The following is a 24,373-nucleotide window of genomic DNA, read 5'->3' on the forward strand; positions in this document are numbered from 1 at the left end:
ATGTAACAAGTGCCTTCAAAAAGGGGGGTGTAATGTTTGCAATGGCATAACTCCGAAATTACTGAACGGATTGCTAGCAAATTTCGCACATGTACTTCTTGCGCTTCAGAGATAGTCATAAACGTATTTTTATGGTGGGGGGACGTAGCAAGTGTCATTAACAAGGAGGGGTTATGAAAAAATCAGATAACTTGACGAAAATCGATACGTTTTAAAGACCATAGAAACATTTTCAATACCTTAGATATGACTATACGGGGTGCGGATGTAGCAAGTACCTTTAAAAAAAAGGGGGTGTAATGTTTAAAACGACATAACTCCGGAATTACTAAACGGATTGCTATCAAATTTGGCACATACACTTTTTGCTCTTCAGAGATAGTCATAAGCGTATTTTTATGGGGAGAGGGAGCGTTTCAATTGTTATTAACAAGGAGGGGTTATGAAAAAATTCAGATAACTTGACGAAAATCGATATGTTTTGAAGATCTTAGAAACATTTTGCATACCGTAGATATGATTTAATGGGGGATGGATGTAGCAAGTGCCTTTAAAAAGGGAGATGTAATGTAGCAAGTATCCTTAACAGGAGTAATGAAAAAGTTTATTTATTTGACGAGAAACGATACTTTTTGCGCAACTTAGATGTGTTTATAAAGGTATTCTTGTGGGGTGGAGTTGTCGTATGTTCGAGCCCCGACCTGGAAGGATTCTTAGTGTCAGTAGGATCCATAGTACTAGCCATGCAATGATTCTGTACACTAAGAATCGGCTGCGAAGTCTGTTGAAACAGAAAGGCCAAATTCCACAAAAGGAATGTAATGCCAGGACTTTGCTTTTTTTGTGGGGTGGATGTAGTACGTGCCTCTTAAAAGGGGATGTAATGTTTGTAACGATATAACTCCGGAACTACTGAACGGATTGCTTTCAAATTTGGCTTCTTGCTCTTCAGAGATGATCATTCGGACATTTTCAGGGGGAGAGTGTGTATCAAGTGTCCTTAACATGGGGGGAGAGAGTCAATGACGAAATTTATATAATTTAAAGAGAATCGGCATTTAAACTAGAAGGAGAGGTTTTTGAAAATAAATTTTCATCTCCCATTTTTTGTAAAACAAGAGAGTGGTAAGAATTTCAAGATCATAGTAGATAGTATTGCTGTTGTTAATTCGAGAGCAACGTAATTTTCTTTAAATAATTTCAAATAATCTGGTTCCATTTTGCCGGGAAATTCAAAGAACTAGGGGGAAAATAATCTTTAGCTGCCTATGAACGCGAGTATATTTAAGTCTCAGCATAACTACGAAACAACTAAACGAATCGTCACCAAGTTTGGTACATGTACCAAATGTGGGAATCGATATTTTTTGTAAAGCACAGATACTTTCTACACTACTCAGGGTAATCATGAAGGAGACCTGCAGTAAGTTCACTAACAAAAAGGAAGTTGAATAAAAAAAGATTATAAGGTTATTTTGAGGGTAAGGGAGTGTAGCAAGTGCCCCGAACATGGAAAGTGTAAGGGAAAATTGATCGGGTTTTACGAAAAATTGGTACTTCTTCACGAGTACAGTATATTTCTAGCAACTGAGCGAGGTTCATAAAAATATTCACAAGAGGGGGAATAAGTATTCTCAACATTGATCTGAATTGACGAAATCATGCAATCAATAGGCATTTTTATTATGTAAATTGAGAAAACTGTCGACTCAAGGTGATGGAAATAAGATTACAACAACATTTGTATTAACTGAATCATTCTATAGGTTCCCCGATGAACGACGAAAATAGTTAAAGCCTTGGTAAAATAAATTATATAAAAACGTTATTCTATAGTACGAATGCAGTTATGATGTTAAACAGCCTTTCGTTATAAAATAATCATTATCAGATGGAAAATTTGGAACAATTAATGATATTATAAAAAATTTTATAAAGAGGAAGGAGTAGCAAGTGTTCATAGCCATGGAAACCAAAGGTATTGTAGATCGAATGTGACGAGGAAGTTCGGACTTATGTTACAAGCACATATACATATGAAACTCTGAGGTTACGAAGAAGGTATTTATATAGAGAAAGGTGTTTTAAATGTTTCTAACAAAAGGGTTGAAATATAAAACTAACCCAATTTGTCGAGAATACCATGGAAATTATGATTATTGTGCAATCTGAGATGGGACACTGATCATTCGCAATCTGAACATGAACGGAGTATTGTTCAATCGGGTTTCCGTCTAAGTTATGTTTCACTACAATCAGAGTATTTCACTAAGCAGGACAACTTCGAGAATTTTTTTCGGCCTTCCCTTCACGAAACATTTCCGAACAACGTCGGGTAATTCAGCTAGTACAGTATATAATTTTTTGTCGAAAAACGAAGGGAAAATAACTTCTGTCCTAATTAGTAGGAACAAATTTCGCTAATAGCGACTTTAAAGCAAGCTTAATGTTTTCCTATTGCCTATTCCCATAAAAGGTTGTACTTAGAAATACATACTGCTTTATTACTTTAGTAGTTAGTGGATTTTTTCTAGAATATATGAATTAATTTACTAAAAATAAATATAGAGTATCAATTATAAGTTTTGTATACCTAAAACCGAAAAGAAACACCCTAACTTAGTTGCCGAGAAGTAGAAATTTCATTGCACATTGTTTCATTATGGCCCACGGTGAAAGACCTGATAGTTGAATCCGAGGTTAAATAAATACATATACACTGAAGTCTTTTTTATGCGAATTTATGTACCGCATAAAAAAGTCGCATAAAAAAACGCATAAAAAAAGACCTCAGTGTACAATGTCTCATTATCGAGGACGAGACGTACGTGCAAACTTCCGGCAGCTTTGGGATTCTTGTTTTCCAGTGCTCATCATAAGTTTGATGCTCCAGAAGACGTTAGAAAGGAGAAGATGTGAGTTTCCAAAAAAAAAATGATTTGGCAAGCAATTTGCTCAAGTGGAAAACGGAGCACTGAGAAATGCCTCTAAAAGTGTATATTTCTAAAGTCACACAATTGTCCTACGCTTTCAAGGCCGGACACTGCGTCGTACCATTACTCTAAAGAGGATTTGGAGTGGCATCCTCGAACGCACTGGAACTATTGTGACATTAGTATGTGCTCATTGGTTACCGAAAAGTATTTGCAAGATTACATTTTCGAACATTTTTGACAAACATTCACTGGCGGTTGAGTATGGCGTGTTGGATTCTAAAATTGAAAGACACCCAGCGTGAACAATCTGAACATGCACGGAGCTCTGTACGCAAGTTTTTATTTTCAATCATTTGTAGTCTGTCCTGCGCTAAAAACTGATAAAAATTCATTTATACATTTATTCTCTGTAGAGCCTTTTCTGCTTGTGCATTATGTCTTTGACGCATAAATGACCAAATCGATTCGTCTATCTATAACCTTCACAATTGCTAGGATGTTTAGCATTCCTCTAATTTCTTTTTTTTTGCTGGAGTAAGCTAGCAACTCACTTTAGAAGAGGCGACCTACTGATACGCAATGTTTACCACGATTATCGTAGCATATAGGCACACAAAAACTCAACTCTAAAACGTGCAAGATTTTATTTGCGCAACCAAAATAGATAAAATTCAAAAAGTATGCCACAAACTATGTACGTCATTCTCGTCATTCGAACGAGGTAACTCGTTCCACTGATTTAATTCACGCAAACAGGCATCATTCGTTCCGGAAAACGCAACGCTGCCGGCTATGGATCGATATGCTAGAATAATTTGCGCAATTGATTGAAATTTGAATCGAATTACGACCCGATTCCGAATCGTTTATCGAGGTTCGTGTCATGTCGCATTATAGTTATACCAAGCAAGGCGTCTCTTCCATCGCCGTCGACTCTAGACATTTCTAGCTCGAGATGCTCGTTTCGAAGTTTCAGACTATCGAGAAGTAGTATGTTCTGTGAAAATGGGTCAAAAGTGAATCAAACAAGCTACTGCCAATGATGACCAGCAACGACCGCCGGCGAGAAATGATCTATTGTCGGAGAGGATTCATTCGAATCGTGTCATGACAAGATACTTTCGGTTTCAGTTCCGCACATTTCATCAGCCGCCGATGTTCTGACGGTGAGGTATTATTTTTTTTGTGTGTGTGTCTGTGTTTTGCATGTTCGTGTGAACAGTGAACAGTTCTAGCAATTGTAAACACGCTAGAACCAATGCATATTGCCAATGTCGGACCGGGTTTGCTGACATGATTCTGTTTAGTGGCGCATCGTTCGAAGCTAATGGGAGATTCCCGCGAGCCAGAGGTAATCAATCATGCGAAGAAGCGTTATTGCTGTTGTTGTTGTTGTTGTTGTTGTATGACATTTAGATGTGCGTTTTAGCGTGATCTCGGGCAGGCAGTCAGTGTTGTCCTGTGTTGAATAATACACTTTGTTCTAACCTGGTCAGAATTGTTAACGCATACAGTCAATGTACACTTCACTTGTAAACAACGGGTTCTTTTTTCGAAAGGGTTTTTTGCAACTGGGAGAACCATATGTGAACACTGTTCTGGGAATTTTAAACGTTTTTTCATCTCATAAAAAAGAGTTCCATATCAAAAATCAACTTCTTTATATAATAAAATATCTCATGAGAAAAACTTCTAACATCGAATATTTATACAAAATCAATAAGAATTTAAAACGATTTAGTTTTTTAGAAAGATTCCATCATGCATCAAGGAAGTGACGAATGCTACATAATATATAAGTATCGTACTCAAGATCAATTTTATTCATGTCGATGAATCATATTTGAAATTAAACTTCAGGAAAGTAAATTAAGAGCATTGAAGACAGCAGTCCAGTCAGTAGTGTCTCCCAAAAATATGTTGCTTTTTTCTTGCAATCTTACCATGTTGTCGATAGTCTGTATAAATATTACATTGGTAAAATCATGCACTTAATATAAAATAAAGTAAATTTGATGCATAAAACTTGAAACCGCTCATATATTCTACTATCCCTACTATGCGTTTTAGATGTTCTATTAAAAAAAAACAATTTTATCATTTGATTGCAAATCACCTTCACATTCGAAAGGAAAGTTGTTGGAAATCGGTGAAACTGTTTTCAATGTATTCGAACGGTTGATTCACAACATTGAACTGACGAATCCAAACCACTGCATTTCGTCTACTGGTCTGTAAACGAGAATGGGACTTTTCATTCGTACGAATGATGTTCGAATACACGTATCGTTCGAAACTAAACTAGCATACATTCTAGCGTTTTGCATATAATTAATCAAGATAATTTAAGTAATTTCTTCATGGCTTAACATTTATTTGAAGAAGTTTACTGATATTCCAATATTTTGTGACAAACGAGTCGCGTGCGAATACATTCGAGTAAAAACAAGTATGGCTTGTTCGGATTCGTTCGAAAGTATGTATTCGTCGAATGGTCGATACGGACGTAAACAAAAATGAGAGTGATTATTTGGTACAATTTAATTAAAATTAGGAATTGTAGCTGAAGATTGAATCTACACAACAGTAGAGATAACTTGGATAAAAACCTAGTTGTTTAAGGAGTGTATCGAAAATAAACTATCCACAAATTTTTCTTTCAAATTATGATAAAAAACGATATTTTATTCAAACTAAAAATTGATCCTTTATTGTACGAGGTTCAAATTGAGCATAATAAGAACAGGATGAAATTTAAGTTATTCCTTCACGAATTTTCGAACTTTTGATCGAACGCTCTTCATCAAGTTCCGGACAAGTGTTGCATCGCATTTTTTTGGACGCTTGAGCCCAAATTTTTTTGAACTTCTGCATGTTCCCAGCTGCCTTACCAATCTTCTTGAAAATCCTCTTCACGATTGCCCAGTAACGTTCGATAAGTCGAAGCTGAGGGCAATTTGATGGATTGATATTTTTCTCAACGAAATTTATACCCTTTTCCGCAAGCCAATTGAGAGTGGTTTTGGTATAGTGAGCCGACGCTATACTTATATAAGGGCAGAAATCTCTTTTGAAGACACTCAGATCGATAGATTTGTGCATTTATAGTTCCGGTAGTGTAAAAAATGGTTGACTTCCAACCGTAGGAACATATTGCTTGCCATACCAGTACCTTTCGACCGAATTTCTCCACTTGAATCGACCTGTCCGCATCGCTCACATCCTCCCCAACGACGACAGTAAATTATTGTGGACCTGGAAGGGTTTTTGAGTCCTCTTTTACATAAGTCTCATCGTCCATCAAAACGCATGCATCCGGACACTGCGAAAGACGCGAACACAATTTTCGGGCCCTTGTTGCTGCTCGCTTCTTCTGTTCTACACTTTGTTTCGAGATTTTCTGCTTCTTGTAGGTCTTCAAGTGATTTCGCCTCTTGATACGCTGGATCATTCCGACACTCGTTCCTGCTTTTTTTTTGGCCAAATCACGTATTGACATTGATTTGTTCTTCATGATTAGAGATACCACTTTCTGGTCCAGTTTCGAGTTAGAAGAACCGGGTTTTCTGCCTCTTCTTGGTGGCTCATCCAACGAACAGAGTTCCCCAAACTTAATTAGCACTGGCGTGATGAATTTAACTTCCAATTCCATGCCAGTGGTGTTAAAGTGGGAACCGAACACCGATGCTTTGTACATATTTTTTTAGAAATATTTTAATAACAAAAATATGCAAAAGCTGTTCATTCGGTTTACGGTAAAGTTCGCTTGCTGTTCGGCGAATCAATATGTTCCAAACCATTCAGTTGGCAAGACCATCGGCGAAGGTTAATTGAGCTCTATTCGATGCGTAGTTTTATTATTTATGGTTCCATGACATGCTTACCTACAGTATCGAAACTAAAATTCAACTTCAGTTGATGAGCAAAGCAATAGCGCGTTAAAATAACAGTCGAAATCACAGACACTTCGACGATTCGCATGTTTAAATCCGATGGTTCACCACCACTACGATTGATATATCAATCAATATAGCATCCAATTTGCCAAAACAAATCACAATTTCTCATATAAAGCTGCCTTACCACCGAACAAAATGCCTAAAATTCTAATATTTCAATCGCTATCAATTAAACATTGAATTAGCAAAAGGTAAAATATTCCCATATTTTTATATTAGCTATTGATTCATTAATTAATAGAACATTGAATCGACATTAGTCAAAAATTTTAGAATTTTCCAAATAGCACCACCCTACGATCGTCGGAAATGGCCAGAATTATCAAATTTTCATTGCTCTTGATTCACTATTAAATGGAATATGAAATCAGCAAAAGACAAAATAATTAAAAATTTTCATATTGCGCCACCCTACGCTCGCTGAAAATGTAAAAAAAATTATCCAATTCGAACTGCTATTGTTTCCAGAATCAACAGATCATCGAAGATCGCTGAAAATGTCCAGAATTGTTAAATATTAATTGTATTTGAGGCAATATTTAATAAAACATCAAATTTGTAAAAGTCAAAATATTTACAAATTTTCATATTGTGCCACCCTACACTAATCCATGGAGCATCGATATAAAATTATTAAAAAAAACTATGGAGGCACCCTACGCTCGTTCGCTATGCTCAAAATTACTGATTCTAATTGTTATTGACTCACCAATTTATTCAATATCGAATTCGCAAATGTCAAAAAAATTTCAATTTATCACATTGAGCCACCCTACGCTCGCTGGAAATGTACAAAATTACCACACTCTGCTAAGCTACCCAAAAATTAAAAAATCAAACCACAACTGACAAAGTTCGGTTCATCCGAAGCAACAGCTTTTAGTACTAGAATCGGATGTTCATGAACATACTAGTAACGATAGGCTCACAAACTAGAGCATCGTTTTTTTCGCCATCAGCATCGGTTCTTGGTTCGGAGATGCTTGCTCGAACGACACGGTACTGACAAATTTATACTCGCGATGGTGGTTCGCTTTTTGGTTCGGAACGATACCATTGCATACAGACACACACGGCCATTTACTCAGTTCGTTGAGCTGAATCGATTGATATATGACAATCAGTCCTCCGGGCATCGGACGTTTTTTTCTAAAGTTTGAGCGAAAAACGGGTGAGTAATGTCAGAGACATAATTGGACGACGTGAATACAAATAAAACTGACATGCTTTTCCACAGTTCCAACAATATTTCTTTAGTTTGAACGAATTCTAAAACTAATCATCATAAAAATGTAAACAAACATAATAGAAACACATTTATGACGAATCTTACACAGCTCATGCCAAAGATTTTGATCTGTAACAAAAAATTAACAATTTCGCTATGCACGAACTAAATAAATAAAGGCATTTTGGTTATAAATTGAATGACTAAATTGATCCTCTTAACCAACATGCACGAATATGTCTTCGTCATATGAATCAATTAAAAATGCTCATGGTTTATAACCATCCATAGTTACCCGATCAGATGCGCATAACAAAATCATAACACAAGTATATCAACAGTTGATATCTATAACAATTTGTGTTATTTTGAGATATTTAACGAATGAAAACAGTTGAAAGTTAAAACTTATGATAACAATATAATAACAAAATCAGTTATGATGTTTTATTTTCATTTGCAAGACTCATGATGAAGTTCATTGATTGAAAAAATGAGTTCTTCCGTAGCTTTATATCGAAATATAATGATAAGAATTTCAAAAAACTAAAAGAAGAAATCTGCAATATAGTTTGTCTGTGTTAAATTTGCTGTCTAATTTTTTACAACTATTGTTATAAATTTCTGCATTCGGACTTCTGTAGTTATATCAAATTCAATAATAATTATGATACAAACGTTCCAAAATCTGTTACGTTTTGGTGCCCGCTAGAGTCTGTTTTGTTATGATTTTTGTTATTTGAACAACTTACCAGCCGAAAATATTTCTAAATTTGTTACAAAACATTTTTTGAAATAAATTACACCAGTTGTTATAATTCTGTTATAAGCAGCTGATCGGGTAATGTTTATTTTGCCAGCGCACATAAATTTCATAAGCAAAGTTATCATATTCACAGATTTTTCTGTAAAACTAGATTTTTTCCCTATTTTGCTACACAGATTCTGTGTCACAGAAAAATAAAATCTCTTGCAAAAAATTGAGATAAGTAAATATTCGTAAATATATTGGGAAAATGTACGAAGATAAACTTAGTGAAACACCTCTCGCCGATGATAACGCGAATAGGTGAGTAATTTGTTGCGAATTAGTTACGGTGTTTTTGAATTTGCGGCTAATTTTTTTAGTACTTCGCTAAGTTTATATGAAATTAACGAAACACCTCCCCTAAATTAACTTGAAAGCAAATCGAAACCCAGTAGATAGCCTGTTGCTAATAAGTTGCTAATTAGTTACGGTAATTTTGAATTTGTTGCTCATTTTTTAAAGTTTTTTTTTTGGTACTTCACTAACGTCATGTTCATTACAGATTTGATTTAGGTGATAAACTATGAGCAAATATACGAATAAAATATATTCGATCGAAACTTATCGATTAATCTCTAAATCCATCAGATTTGAAAACAGCATCCAACCACATTTCTTTGGATTAATACATAGAGACAATAAATTTACTGTTTAAATATTCAAAACAAATTTAAGCTTTAATTTTGACAGTACACAGTTTGAACTACCTTATAGGGATGTCCGTTGTAGTTTTTATTTCCGTTTTTCGAAGTATTGATTTGGCAAGCCATCTGCAGTTGTTCATTCGATCACATGAGAATTTCAAAATTTTCTGCCAAGAACTAAGCTTTGGGGGCTTCCTATACTTTTCTCGTTCAGTTTAAATCTAAATGTTATGAACATGAGCTTAGCGAAACACCTTTCGCCGATGATATCGCAAATAGGTGGATAATTAGTTACTAGTTAGTTATTAATAAGTTACGGGAATTTTGAATTTGTTGCTTTTTTTACTCCGCTAAGTTCATGTGAAGTAAACGAAACACCCATCCTAAATAAACTTGAAAACAAATCACAACCCAATGGATAATTTGTTGCAATGGTTTCTGATTTGTTGCTCAATTTATTTTTATTTTTTCGAGTACTTCGATAAGTTCATATGAAGTTAATGAAGCATCACATCTAAATAAACTTGAAAACAAATCGAAACCCAGTGCGAACTTGGTGAAATACTAAAAAAATAAAAAAGAGCAAATACTTCAAAACCACCGTAACTAATTAGCAACTAACTAGCAAAAAATTATTCACCTATTTGCGTTATCATCGGCGAAAGGTGCTTCGCTAAGCTCATGTCCATAAAATTTAGATTTGAACTGAACGAGAAAAGTATACAAAGCCCCCAAAGCTTAGTTCTTGGCAGAAAATTTTGAGATTCAAGGGCGATTACGATCAAAATTTTAAACAAACTAATGAAAAATATGACGAAGAATATTTTTTGTCGGTTTCAAAATGTTGCACGATTATTTTTTTCTCTGATTTTTTTTTAAATTTCGAAAAAATAACTCAATGACAAACACCGCAATCTTTTGATTTGCTCAATATTCGAAAAAACGTTGAAATATGATAAGAAACATTGAAATTAGAGACCGTTGTTCGTTCGTTCTTGGCAGCTGAGCGGCTGAGCAGAACAATCTTGAATTGACGGTAAGCTGTTCCCCCATCAGTCCACGGACGACAACATAACTACGTATTGTTATCCCACGATACGGGTTTCATTTAGATGGTTTATGAATGGTCTTAGTTTCTCACCCGTTCAATTTACGTCATTGTGCTATTTTTCGCTTTTGTTAATTTACCATTGCCAGTTAGTTAAATAGTTAGGTACGGGGCTTGCTATGTACCAAAGTTAACGATCGCATTTATGTACTACAAAGTGAGTTTATTTCCTTGGCTATGGATCGCGAATAAACAACCGCCAATCCGCACTACTTATGCATGCGTATCAAAATCTTACTGGCAGTTTCGGTAAACAATTGAAACCACGAGAAATTCGAAGGCACGATCAATCAATTGAGCTTGACTCCCTGGTAAAGTAAATTATATATTATTTATACGAAATTCGGGCAGAACAAGTTATTTTTGAGCATTACGGCATTCGACTAAATCAAACAAAAAAAAAACTAAATTAACTGAATTCGAATCTAACCTGTCTCCGAGAGATCTCCACGTTCATAGATCTTCCACCGAAGGTACGCTTTTTCGCTGCTGCAATGATTAATCCTGGATCGTGTACGGACTTCAGCGTCAAGAAACCATAACCGGCGTAATTTTCGCACGATATTTGCTGGACGGTTCCCCATTGTCGAAAAAATGCAACAATTTCCGGTACAGTATCCAGTGCATTATCACCAAGCCGTCCCAAGAAGTACCTCGTAGTACCGCCCTCGGATTCCCGAAGCCATTGATTGTGACCGGATTCCTCCAACACCAGGACGTTTCTACCATCGACTGAAGCTCCCACCATTGCTTCAAGTATCTCATCGATTTCGAAAGCCGTTTTCAATGACAGGAATCCAAATTTTCGATTTTTCACGAACCTTTTGCCCGTTACCGTTCCCCAGGGCTGGAAGAGGCGACATATTTCCGGAACCAGCTCGGGTGCGTTTCTGCCTACGTTCGACACGTAGAACGTCACGGAACGAGGTTTCGGATTTTGCTTTAGCTCTTTGGTGAACATCATTTTGTTATTCTTTTGAAGTTCTGTCAACTTTGATCACTTTGATTTAGAGTTTAGCGAAGTTCTATCTGAACTTGAGTTGTCCAGAAGGAGATTATTGTCACAACATGGTTTTGAATAGATACAGCACTTGGAGTGATTGTTTGTCAGTGAAATTATGTTGTCTATGTTCTGTAATCGAAATTGTACCGAAAAATTAATAGACGAACCGTATTTTTTGCATTCATCATATAGAATAGCTATGTAATCACTGTAAAAACCGACGATTGAAAGAACTTTTTCCATTGCCTGCAATTGAATTTTATTCAGATCGAACTTCCGGTTCGGGAGTGACGGGAGAAAATTAAAGAAAACAATATTGATTATCTCAGAGATCGGTCGATCAATTTTCACAAGCATAGGTTCAAATCAAAAGGTCTCACAATCCCATAAAATTTTATCGTGGTAAAGTCATTTTTAGAGAATTCTAAATGTTCGCAGTATTACTGTAGATCTCTATCTTTAGCCTTTCGGTGGACAAAATACGGAAATTGTGTAAACTTCCGACATCCCATATTGCGTTTGAACTTCAAAAGTTTTCATCTTAATTGAATTGATCGCGTTACAATTGCAAATTGACTAACGTACTTAGAGTACAATAAACCGTTTTTGACCTCATCAAACATCATGTCAACTATTTAATTATAATATTTGCTCCTCTGTGTCAAAATTTTGCTCGTCCATCGCAAAAATCCAAACTACTCGCACACAATGTAGCCGAAATTGATTAACGTGGCAAAACTACTACTACTAGCCGAAGTATTCGGATTACGTTTGTCGACCGCCAAATTTCACAAAATTGTCGAATCTGTTTCAAGCGAAACCCAAGCAAGCAGGCAGAGACTGCCTTTTACAACCATGTATCGAATTGAAAAAACTAGTAGGGCTGTCGATGAGCATGAACTTAGCGAGGCACCTTTCGCCGATGATAACGCAGATAGGTGAATAATTTGTTGCTAATTTGTTGCTAATTAATTACGATAATTTCAAATTTGTTGCTCAATTTTTTTATTTTGTTGAGTACCCCTCTCCCAAAACAGGCTTCAAAACCAATCGAAGCCCAGTGAATAATTTGTTGCTAATTAGTTACGGTAATTTTGAATTTGTTGCTCAATTTTTTTTTTCATTTTTTTGAGTACTTTGCTAACTTTATATGAACTTAGCAAAGTATTCAAAAAAATGAATAAAAGATTGAGCAACAAATTTGAAATTACCGTAACTAACTGGCAACGATTTAGCAACAAATTATTCACCTATTTGCGTTGTCATCGGCGAGAGGTGCCTCGCTAAGTTCATGCTCATGGGCTGTCGACTTACAAGAATGTGATAACTGCAAATCTTGATGAACATGAACTTAGCGAAACACCTATCGCCGATGATAACGCAAATAGGTGAACGATTTGTTACTAATTAGTTGCTGATTAGTTACGATAGTTTTGAATTTGTTATTCAATTATTTTCAACTTTTTTAGCACTTCGTTAAGTTCATAAGAAGTGAACGAAACACTTCCCATAAATAAGCGTGAAGGCGAATCTAAACTCAGAGGATAGTTTGTTGCTAATAAGTTGCTAACTAGTTGCGGTAATTTTGAGCTTGGTGCTCAATTTTGTTTATTTTCTTAATACTTTGCTAAGTTCATTTGAAGTTAACGAAGCACCCCTTCATGAATAAGCTTGAAAAAAAACGAAACCTAGTGGATAGTTGGTCACTAATAAGTTGCTAATCAGTTTCAAAATATTTAACTACCGCGTATAATTAGCAACTAATAAGTAACAAATTATTCACTGGGTTTTGAAATGTTTTCAAGCTTATTTCGAAAGGGTGCTTCGTTAACTTCGTATAAACTTAGCACAGTATTAAAAAAATTGATCAAGTTCGGAAGGTATTCGTCTTCGGAGATATAAAAGTCAGGTCGAAGAGATGGGTGAAAGGAGTCCTATTGGTTTCAAACTTTTTCAAAGGACTATAAAAGTTTAGGATCTAAAAATGTTTTAAATTCTTCATGACAAAAATATATTAAAAACAAAAACACATTTGACATGTGTATTTTATTTGTGAAGTTAATGTATTCAAAACTTTCTTAATTCGATGATATTCCTAACTTTGAAGTTCCATTCTAGCACATTGGAACCAATTTTTCCTGTATCCCAGAAAATACATTTGCTTTTATTGAAAATTCTTTCAAATAATTTCTTACACGCTATAAAATAGCTACTCAGAATCTGAAAATATATTACATATTTTCGAGAGAAAAATAAATACGTCAAAAGTTACCAAAATTTTTCAGTTCAAGAAGTAAAATTTGAGCAACTAATGAGTTACTCTTTCTCAGGAATGATACACTTTTACTAAATATAAGTAGGATAAGTTTTCCGAAAGTACGAAAGTTTGCAGACGTCGTAGATATTTTACCACATAGTTTTGAGCTGATGAAGGAATCATACATCGGACCGAAGGTCGAAGTTAGTCAGGTTGGACAGACTAAAAAGGATCAAGTACAAAGCACCTAAGCGAAAGATATCCTAAACAAAGAATATTATGTCTTTCAATAAGCCGATGGATAACATAAGTAAGGTAAAAGTATTTCTCATATGCAAGATTCAAACCAATAATCCTTCACCAGCCCGTAAAACTGTTTTGCCAATCCAATTACATAATCAAGAGATACCAAGGAACATAAGAACTGGAAGACGACCAACATGAACAAAGCGCTTTAAAGTGTGTCCGAAAATATTTCTCTAACCCTATAAAACAAGTGGTGAAGATATCGCTTAAAAAGTGAAAATTACTGAGCTCATTCGAACCTCACTGAGATGATAGCGGCAAGGGTGGCAAAAACTCGCTCATAAGATTTGATTTTTTCTATTCATCAGCTCACCACATGATTTACGATGCAATCCGAAAAATGATGGTAAAGATGAAAATCATCGCTGATTTAAACAAACACACTCACCTATACAGAGCACCGCTGACATCAAATTATGATGGTATTGATGGTTCTCAGTTTTGATTTCATAGCATTTAACTCTCATTCCTAGTTTTAAAAGGTGAGTACTGAGTTTGGCATCACTGTACCGAGCTACACCGGTGAGTGTATTCTTAAACCACAGAGCTGCCAACACAACCCAGATTTTCGGTTTTGTTTTTGCTGGTACTCAAAACGAACACAAGCGTTAATGTGCGAAAAAAATGTCGAACCGTAGTGTGATGTATACCATAAACGATTGAATTTCATGTTTCGAGCTAAACACAACTGGCTACTGAAACGAATGCGTTCTCCAGCATGCGAGAACATGTCTTGAGAAATGGATTGAAATGGCATCGATTCGAACATTGGCCGCCCATGGCAACTCTGGTGGGTGGGGAATACAAGCGAGACAGTTTCATAAGAATCTGATTCAATGTGTTGATGTACAAACACATCAAATCACAACTCACAAATCGTCTCTCAGTGGGTTCTAATATTTGATGAGCAGTCAGCGCTCATCTGCTGATTGCTTGACACTACGATGTTGAGACGATGTTTTCTCTATACGAATGGTTACCCAGTTACTCAACTCGTTTAGTGATGCTTTTGAAACCGATTTGCAGGTGAGCTGAACTCGGTGATGATGAAGTACTGAGTTGATTATTGCCAGCCCTGGATAGCGGGTTTGCAAAAGCGAACAGTCGGGCCCGAAAGCTACATGATTCGTTGGTTAATGAAACATACGCGAAGCTTGATTTAAGAAAAAAAAAAACCTCTGGTAATAAATTCTTCGATACGAAGGACAGAGGAAGCCTGGACTCAAAGATTAAAGATCAGATGATATGGAGATCTGCGAAAAAAAATATCTCGTTTGACGAGCAATGTGTAAGTACGGTAATATTAGCATACCATTCATTATAACCGAGAATGCACTCATGACTCATTAGATGTGATTTTTATTTTCAAAGTAATGCTGTTTTTAAAGTATTGGTTTTCCTGTTTTGTTTTTGAAGTGCACGAAACGTTGAGATCTGGTTTTATATCGGAACAAATTTAAGTCGACTCTCTGGTAGTATGGGAAAATTTTCGATTTGAAAAAATTATTCTAGAGTTAACACCAGATCTCAACGTTTGATGAATCTCTTAAACATTTGGCATCAAAAACAATTTTTCGATTTCGGAACTCCAACTTTTTTTCCCAAATTTTCAACAGCAAATCTCGATGTTTCATGAATTTTTAGGATATCTAACGCCAACAATTTTACTATCTTTACGTTTCGTCTTAGACTCGTCAGAGCAGAGCAGTTCAAATTGAACTGCTTACTGCGAACTTAAACAGTTCAATTTGAACCGCTAAGCAGACGTAAAGTTATTGCTATTTGCAACACACTTGTAATAAGCACCGAAGTGCTAAGTCTTTCCTGACGTGCCGAACGAAAACAAGTTTCGACTAATACTGGCCGATTCAGATGGTCATTTAGGGGTTAACCTTATTTTGTGCTAGGGCACATAACCAATTTCACTATCTTTACGTTTCGTCTTAGACTCGTCAGTGCAGAGCAGTTCAAATTGAACTGCTTACTGCGAACTTAAACAGTTCAATTTGAACCGCTAAGCAGACGTAAAGTTATTGCTATTTGCAACACACTTGTAATAAGCACCGAAGTGCTAAGTCTTTCCTGACGTGCCGAACGAAAACAAGTTTCGACTAATACTGGCCGATTCAGATGGTCATTTAGGGGTTAACCTTATTTTGTGCTAGGGCACATAACCAATTTCACTATCTTTACGTTTCGTCTTAGACTCGTCAGTGCAGAGCAGTTCAAATTGAACTGCTTACTGCGAACTTAAACAGTTCAATTTGAACCGCTAAGCAGACGTAAAGTTATTGCTATTTGCAACACACTTGTAATAAGCACCGAAGTGCTAAGTCTTTCCTGACGTGCCGAACGAAAACAAGTTTCGACTAATACTGGCCGATTCAGATGGTCATTTAGGGGTTAACCTTATTTTGTGCTAGGGCACATAACCAATTTCACTATCTTTACGTTTCGTCTTAGACTCGTCAGTGCAGAGCAGTTCAAATTGAACTGCTTACTGCGAACTTAAACAGTTCAATTTGAACCGCTAAGCAGACGAAATCGGCCAGTATTAGTCGAAACTTGTTTTCGTTCGGCACGTCAGGAAAGACTTAGCACTTCGGTGCTTATTACAAGTGTGTTGCAAATAGCAATAACTTTACGTCTGCTTAGCGGTTCAAATTGAACTGTTTAAGTTCGCAGTAAGCAGTTCAATTTGAACTGCTCTGCACTGACGAGTCTAAGACGAAACGTAAAGATAGTGAAATTGGTTATGTGCCCTAGCACAAAATAAGGTTAACCCCTAAATGACCATCTGAATCGGCCAGTATTAGTCGAAACTTGTTTTCGTTCGGCACGTCAGGAAAGACTTAGCACTTCGGTGCTTATTACAAGTGTGTTGCAAATAGCAATAACTTTACGTCTGCTTAGCGGTTCAAATTGAACTGTTTAAGTTCGCAGTAAGCAGTTCAATTTGAACTGCTCTGCACTGACGAGTCTAATACGAAACGTAAAGATAGTGAAATTGATTATGTGCCCTAGCACAAAATAAGGTTAACCCCTAAATGACCATCTGAATCGGCCAGTATTAGTCGAAACTTGTTTTCGTTCGGCACGTCAGGAAAGACTTAGCACTTCGGTGCTTATCACAAGTGTGTTGCAAATAGCAATAACTTTACGTCTGCTTAGCGGTTCAAATTGAACTGTTTAAGTTCGCAGTAAGCAGTTCAATTTGAACTGCTCTGCACTGACGAGTCTAAGACGAAACGTAAAGATAGTGAAATTGGTTATGTGCCCTAGCACAAAATAAGGTTAACCCCTAAATGACCATCTGAATCGGCCAGTATTAGTCGAAACTTGTTTTCGTTCGGCACGTCAGGAAAGACTTAGCACTTCGGTGCTTATTACAAGTGTGTTGCAAATAGCAATAACTTTACGTCTGCTTAGCGGTTCAAATTGAACTGTTTAAGTTCGCAGTAAGCAGTTCAATTTGAACTGCTCTGCACTGACGAGTCTAAGACGAAACGTAAAGATAGTGAAATTGGTTATGTGCCCTAGCACAAAATAAGGTTAACCCCTAAATGACCATCTGAATCGGCCAGTATTAGTCGAAACTTGTTTTCGTTCGGCACGTCAGGAAAGACTTAGCACTTCGGTGCTTATTACAAGTGTGTTGCAAATAGCAATAACTTTACGTCTGCTTAGCGGTTCAAATTGAACTGTTTAAGTTCGCAGTAAGCAGTTCAATTTGAACTGCTCTGCACTGACGAGTCTAAGACGAAACGTAAAGAAAGTGAAATTGGTTATGTGCCCTAGCACAAAATAAGGTTAACTCCTAAATGACCATCTGAATCGGCCAGTATTAGTCGAAACTTGTTTTCGTTCGGCACGTCAGGAAAGACTTAGCACTTCGGTGCTTATTACAAGTGTGTTGCAAATAGCAATAACTTTACGTCTGCTTAGCGGTTCAAATTGAACTGTTTAAGTTCGCAGTAAGCAGTTCAATTTGAACTGCTCTGCACTGACGAGTCTAAGACGAAACGTAAAGATAGTGAAATTGGTTATGTGCCCTAGCACAAAATAAGGTTAACCCTTAAATGGCCAACAATTTTGTTTTCCTCAGTTTTTTATGCGAATTTTGAAAGTTACGCAAATTTTTTAAGGCGTTTATATGGTTATGCGGTTTTTTTCTCGAATTTTCAAGGATAAGCGGTTTTTATGCGAATTTTCAAAGTTATGCGGTGCGTATGCCCCGCATAAAATAAGATTTGGGTTTATATACGGTTGGATTTTCATCAAAGAGGGCCTATTGACACTTCTAAAGTACACACATTATTCAAACACTCGGTTTTGGTGCGATTTGGCTTCTTGCCACTACTCTACAGTGACTCTCATTAATCCTCAAAACTTCCCAGAGGTCCCATCAATGGAGAATTGTTGAGCAATAATAACGATAAATTGCCGAAAAATGGAAGTAGAATTAAGTCGGTTCAAAACATCAAAAGCTGCTTGCAATACCAGACTAGAAATGGATGTCTAAACCTTCATAGCAGCAGCCAATCCAAAGGTTCAAATGTTTGAGGGTGGAGGGTGAAATTTTAACATGTTATTTCAAAACTATAAAGCAACATACTAGAGGAAAATAATAATTTTTGTTAAATATTTTAACTCAAAGAAGGCTCAACAAATTCAAACGACTCGAAGAAAACTGGAAAAATATGCAAAAAAAGCCAAATGAAAACCTAATGAAGGATCAGCAATGACAATTTAAAACTTCTCAAAGCAGACCAAAAGAATACACAAAATAAGTCCAAGTCAAAACAGATTCAAGATAGGTTAAAAAACCACTAAAAAAAACTTCACAATTTCTCTACGAAGATTAAAATAAGACTACTGGAAGAGTCAGAGAGGACTCCAAAAAAACGCAATAAAAAGCATTTAAGAAAGGCTCAAAATACATTCAATTAAAACTCAAAGAGAATTGAAAAAAGACTTGAAATAAATTCTAAAAGATTAAAATAAGGCACAAAGAAGGTATGAAGAAGAGCAAAAGAAAGACTGAAATAAACTTTCAAAAGAATCAATTAAGACTTAAAGATGAGTCAAAGAAGACTTGAAGAACATTTAAATGAGGAACAAAGAACACTCGAAGAGAATTCTAGAATAACTCAAAGAAGATACTAAAAAGATTCAAATAAGGCACAGAGAAAAACAAACAAAAAAACTCGAATATCGCTTAAAGAAGACTCAAATGGGTCTAAGAAGATTAAATCAAACTAAAAGAAGACTCTAACAAGAGTCAAACAGGACTCTAGGAAGGTGAAAAAACATTCAAGAAAGACTCAAAATACATTCAGAGTGGGCTTAAAGTGGACTCAAAAAAGACTCTAAAATGATTCAAACAAGGCACAAAGAAAACTCAAAGAAACACAAATAAGACTGAAATAAGTCTCAAGCAGCCTCGAGAAAGACACACAAAAAAATAAAGGACATTCAAATAAGGAATAAAGAAGAACAAAAAAACACTCTAATAATACTTGAAGCAGTCTCAAAGAAGATATAAAAAACATTCAAATAACGAATAAAAAAGATTTAAAGAGAACTCAAAGCAAATTCAAGAAAGACTACAAGAAAACACTAAAAAGACTCAAATAAGGCACAAAGAAGATCAAAAGGTGATTCGAATAATACTTAAAGAAGACTCAAAGCAGTCTAAGAAGATTCAAATGAAACTCAAAGACGACTCCAAGAAAAGTCAAATAGGACTCATGGAAGACGAAAGAAACATTCATAAAGACTCAAAGAAGACACTAAAAAGATTCAAATAAGGCACAGAGAAGAACAAAAAAAAAACTCGGAAAACGCTTAAGAAGACTCAAATGGGTCTAAGAAGATTCAAATAAAACTAGAAGAAGACTCTAACAAGAGTCAAATAGCACTCTAGGAAGGCGAAAAAACATTCAAGAAAGACTCAAAATACATTCAGAGTGGGCTCAAAGTGGACTCAAAAAAGAGTCAAAAAAGACTCTAAAATGATTAAAACAAGGCACAAAGAAAACTCAAAGAAACACAAAAAATACTGAAATAAGTCTCAAGCAGACTTGAGAAAGACACAAAAAAAAATTAAAGGACATTCAAATAAGAAATAAAGAAGAACAAAAAAACACTCGAATAATACTTGAAGCAGACTCAAAGAAGACTAGAAAACATTCAAATAAGGAATAAAAAAGATTCAAAGAGAACTCAAAGCAAATTCAAGAAAGACTACAAGAAGACACTAAAAAGACTCAAATAAGGAACAAAGAAGAACAAAAGGTGATTCGAATAATACTTAAAGAAGACTCAAAGGAGTCTAAGAAGATTCAAATGAAACTCAAGGACGACTCCAAAAAATGTCAAAAAGGACTCATGGAAGACGAAAGAAACATTCAATAAAGAATCAAAAAAGACACCAAAAAGATTCAAATAAGCCACAGAGAAGAACAAGAAAAACTCGAATAACGCTTAAAGAAGACTCAAATGGGTCTCGGAAGATTCGAATAAAACTAAAAGAAGACTCTAACAAGAGTCAAAGAGGACTCTAGGAAGGCGAAAAAACATTCAAGAAAGAATCTAAATACATTTAGAGTGGACTCAAAAAAGATTCTAAACGGATTCAAACAAGGCACAAAGAAAACTCAAAGAAGCTCAAAAAAAGATTGAAATAAGTCTCAAGCAGACTAGAGAAAGACACAAAAAAATTAAAAGACAATTAAATAAGAAATAAAGAAAAACAAAAAAACACTCAAATAATACTTGATGCAGACTCAAAGAAGATTTAAAAAACATTCAAAGGAATAAAAAAGATTCAAAGAGAACTTAAAGAAAATTCAAGAAAGACTACAAGAAGACACTAAAAAGACTCAAATAAGGCACAAAGGAGAACAAAAGGTGTGTGGAATAATATTTGAAGAAGACAGAAGACTCAAAGGAATCTAAGAATATTCAAATGAGACTCAAAGAAGACTCCAGGAAAAGTCAAATAGGACTCATGGAAGACGAAAGAAACATTCAAGAAAGACTTAAAATATATTCAGAGAAGACAAAAAGATCTCAAAAAAGAGTCAAAGAAGACTCTAAAAAGATTCATATAAGGCACAATAAAGGCTCAAAAAAGAACAAAAAAAAACACAAATAAGTTATAATAAGTGGGGGACGGGTATAGCGTGATGGGATAGTCGATGCCTTTCACGCAGCCCGCCTGGGTTCGATTCCCAACCCCGCACATAGGGTCAGAAAGATTTTCTGGTCCGAAGAGTCGAATGACCTAAGATGTTAAAGCCTCTATAATTGAAACAAAAAAAAAAAGTTATAATAAGTCAATAACGTTCATGTGATGATAGAAATTTTATTTCTAGTACGCTTTACATTTACACTCGATATTGTTCTATTTTTAACCAATCCCATGCGGCCTAATATCGCAAACAAACTGCCACAAACTATACCAAATCATCGATAAAGTATTTCTATCATTTGCAGAGTAAATACATTTGAATTAGGTTCCGTTTTTTTGGCGCTTAGGTTGCTTGTATGCGTGTATGCGAGTACTAACGTAGGAGACTGATTGAAAACAGTAGATTTGCTATGGGTCGATCTTGTAGCGCTAATGCCGAGCAAGACAAGATGTAGGTGTGGTGGAAGCAGAGATGTCCATCTCCTCTGTGTGACGAAGAGCAAGCAAAATTTCTCCCCTCGCACTGACAACTTCAACGAGAGCTCTTCTCTTTCACGTATACCCACCACTGTTGTATAAAGTGTGCACGCATCAAGAGTGCGTTTGTTTATTTCCTTTTACCTCCTCCACTGAATCGCACCAAAGTGCTAGAGAAGAGCTAATAAATTCTCTGAGGTGGATGCAGATACTTTCACAGAGGTGTACACGCCGGTGAGCACTCTGCTGTATGGTTTGCGTAGAAGAAGCGTGGGGCACGCAAAATCAGCAAAATAAAACAATTTATCGTTAAATTTTCGGTTTTCATTGCAAATTTTCCATAGCAATCTACTCTCTATTAATTGAAGTTCACAGAAGTGTTCGATCACCATCACGCGCCAGTGATCACTTGGGTGTATTCAGGCGAGAGCACGTGAGAGCGATTCGTGTGAAGAGAATGTTATTCTCTCGCACCAGCTTCTTTCAACACAAGCACGCACTCAAAGTCTGTCTGTCTGGACACTGAGAAGAAGTGCGCTTTCCTCTTTGTGTGGAGCGTAGCAAATGTATCCGCAGTGTTTAATTGAAACCTACTCTAGTGAAATGCCATCTCTGGGTGGAAGTATACACAGACGGTAAAAGACCAAATTTAAAATAAGTCTACAATTCATTAAACCTACCAAGAAGAAAAAATGCTAAATACAAATGAATAAGTTTTCATTTGTATCTAACGGAAAAAAAATAGATTGAAGAAGACTGACTAATGGCACAGCTGAAATGAAAATTTGCGAAAAAGTTACCGCAGCAAAGATACTTGAACCCGTAGCTTCTTCTACCCGAGAAATCGCTTCAGGGTATAATCTACCCTGCATGTAGAACACAAGCAGAACAAGCCTAATTGAACAGAATAACCGACCATGTTAAACTGTGCTCAGACACCTTATAGTTCAATTAATAGCCATCCTTCTCGCAAGAGAACAGTCCACACATTGCATCATAAGGCTTTTGCTCGATTAGGCTTATTCGGCGTGTGTTTCACATGCAGGGTACATTTATTGGTAAGACGATTTCCCCGGATAGGAGTAGTTACGGGTTCAAGGGAACTTTTACGCAAATTTTCATTTCTGCTGTTTCGTTCAGCAGTTTTTTTTTCAATCGGTTTTTCTCGTTAGATACTGACAGGAACTTAAAACGAATTCAACATTAATTCACTTCTTAACCAGACTAAATCGGCAACAATGAATAATTTACAAAAAAAAACAAACAAAGCACGATTTGGACTATCCCAAAAAATAGTAACAAATAAATAAACAATTTACCGTATTCTGCACCACTGCTTCGGTTGCCCACGAGGTAGCCTCATTAGTCGGACGATAAATAACTTCGTTGGAAACTGTCACTTTGATTCGATGTCCCTCCACTACGGTACCGTTGAGCCGTTCGGCCAACAGTTTGTGGTTGTAGGACGTTTCCAGCTCCACAAAGCCGAAGGTCAATCGTGGCGGCCGGTTACTGGCAATCACGGTACCGTACGGTTCGAAAAGCTGCAGGATTCGATCGAACGGAACATTTTGGCCGACATTTTTTATGAAATATCTCCACCGGCAACAGCTGGAAACTTTTGGAGTCCCTGTCAAAACAGGAACTTTCAACTCCAGTGGAACATTGATCGTCTTCTTGGGTACGTATTGCAGTTTCAAACATTGCCCATAGATGACACGACCGTGCAGCTGTCCGAGGGCACGCTTTGCTTCCTTTTGATTTGCCATGTAAACGAAGGACGCACCGCGAAGGTGCTCAACTCCCAAAACTTGTCCGTACGGACTGAACAACCCTCTGACGAAGCTCGCGTCGAGTCGTTCGTGCAGATTTTGTACGTAGATTTTGACGACATCCATTCTATTTTCTGCGAGTTCTTTTTCCATTCCACTACTATTAAACTGAAAATTCTACCGTTTTAGTGTAAGTCTTTCCGATTGAATCAAACGTACTTTACTGACGAAAAAAACACATGAAAATGACACAAATTAGAGCAACACTTAAATTTACCAGGTCATGGACGATGATCGCATTTCGGTTTGGCATCTCTAAATCACCGACGACTTGTTCCCACGAGTCACACATCGACGACAACGCATTTCTAAATAATTCTCTTTTATCGGTGACTTGCAGAGATTGTCCATCCAGAATGAGTCCATTTAGCGCCCCAACTACCTCGAATGGTTTGACATTCAGAATCAGTGCCACCGAACCGTAAGTTTGTTTCTCAAGCAATCGATTTTTAACGACCGTCCCGAATAGGTCGAACAATTTCAACACTTGATCGGTCGGCACACGGTGACTAATATTCCAAACAAAAAACCAACAGGATTTTGGAGTTTTCTGCAATGGCCGAAATTCGTCCACCAACGAGCTTCTACCCTTTCCGGTAATTTTCACATGCAACGCATTT

The 24,373-nt window shown here is 36.4% G+C and overlaps 1 protein-coding gene across 13 annotated transcripts in view; it reads right to left on the minus strand.

Moving 5' to 3' along the window:
- Window positions 1-24,373, minus strand: part of LOC131432263 (F-BAR domain only protein 2) — a 100,554-nt gene that overhangs the window by 56,723 nt on the left and 19,458 nt on the right. For 7 of the 13 annotated variants that reach the window (XM_058598425.1, XM_058598424.1, XM_058598416.1 and 4 more), the window contains exon 1: window positions 23,241-23,834. The exons of the other annotated variants lie outside the window; for them this stretch is intronic. In XM_058598425.1, coding sequence (XP_058454408.1) covers window positions 23,241-23,819 — 579 coding nt within the window. In that variant the 5' untranslated portion in view covers window positions 23,820-23,834. Of the gene's footprint in view, window positions 1-23,240; window positions 23,835-24,373 lie in introns of those variants that run through there. 13 annotated transcript variants of the gene reach the window in all.

The sequence above is a fragment of the Malaya genurostris genome, chromosome 2 (assembly GCF_030247185.1).
Source record: "Malaya genurostris strain Urasoe2022 chromosome 2, Malgen_1.1, whole genome shotgun sequence".
NCBI lineage: Eukaryota > Metazoa > Arthropoda > Insecta > Diptera > Culicidae > Malaya > Malaya genurostris.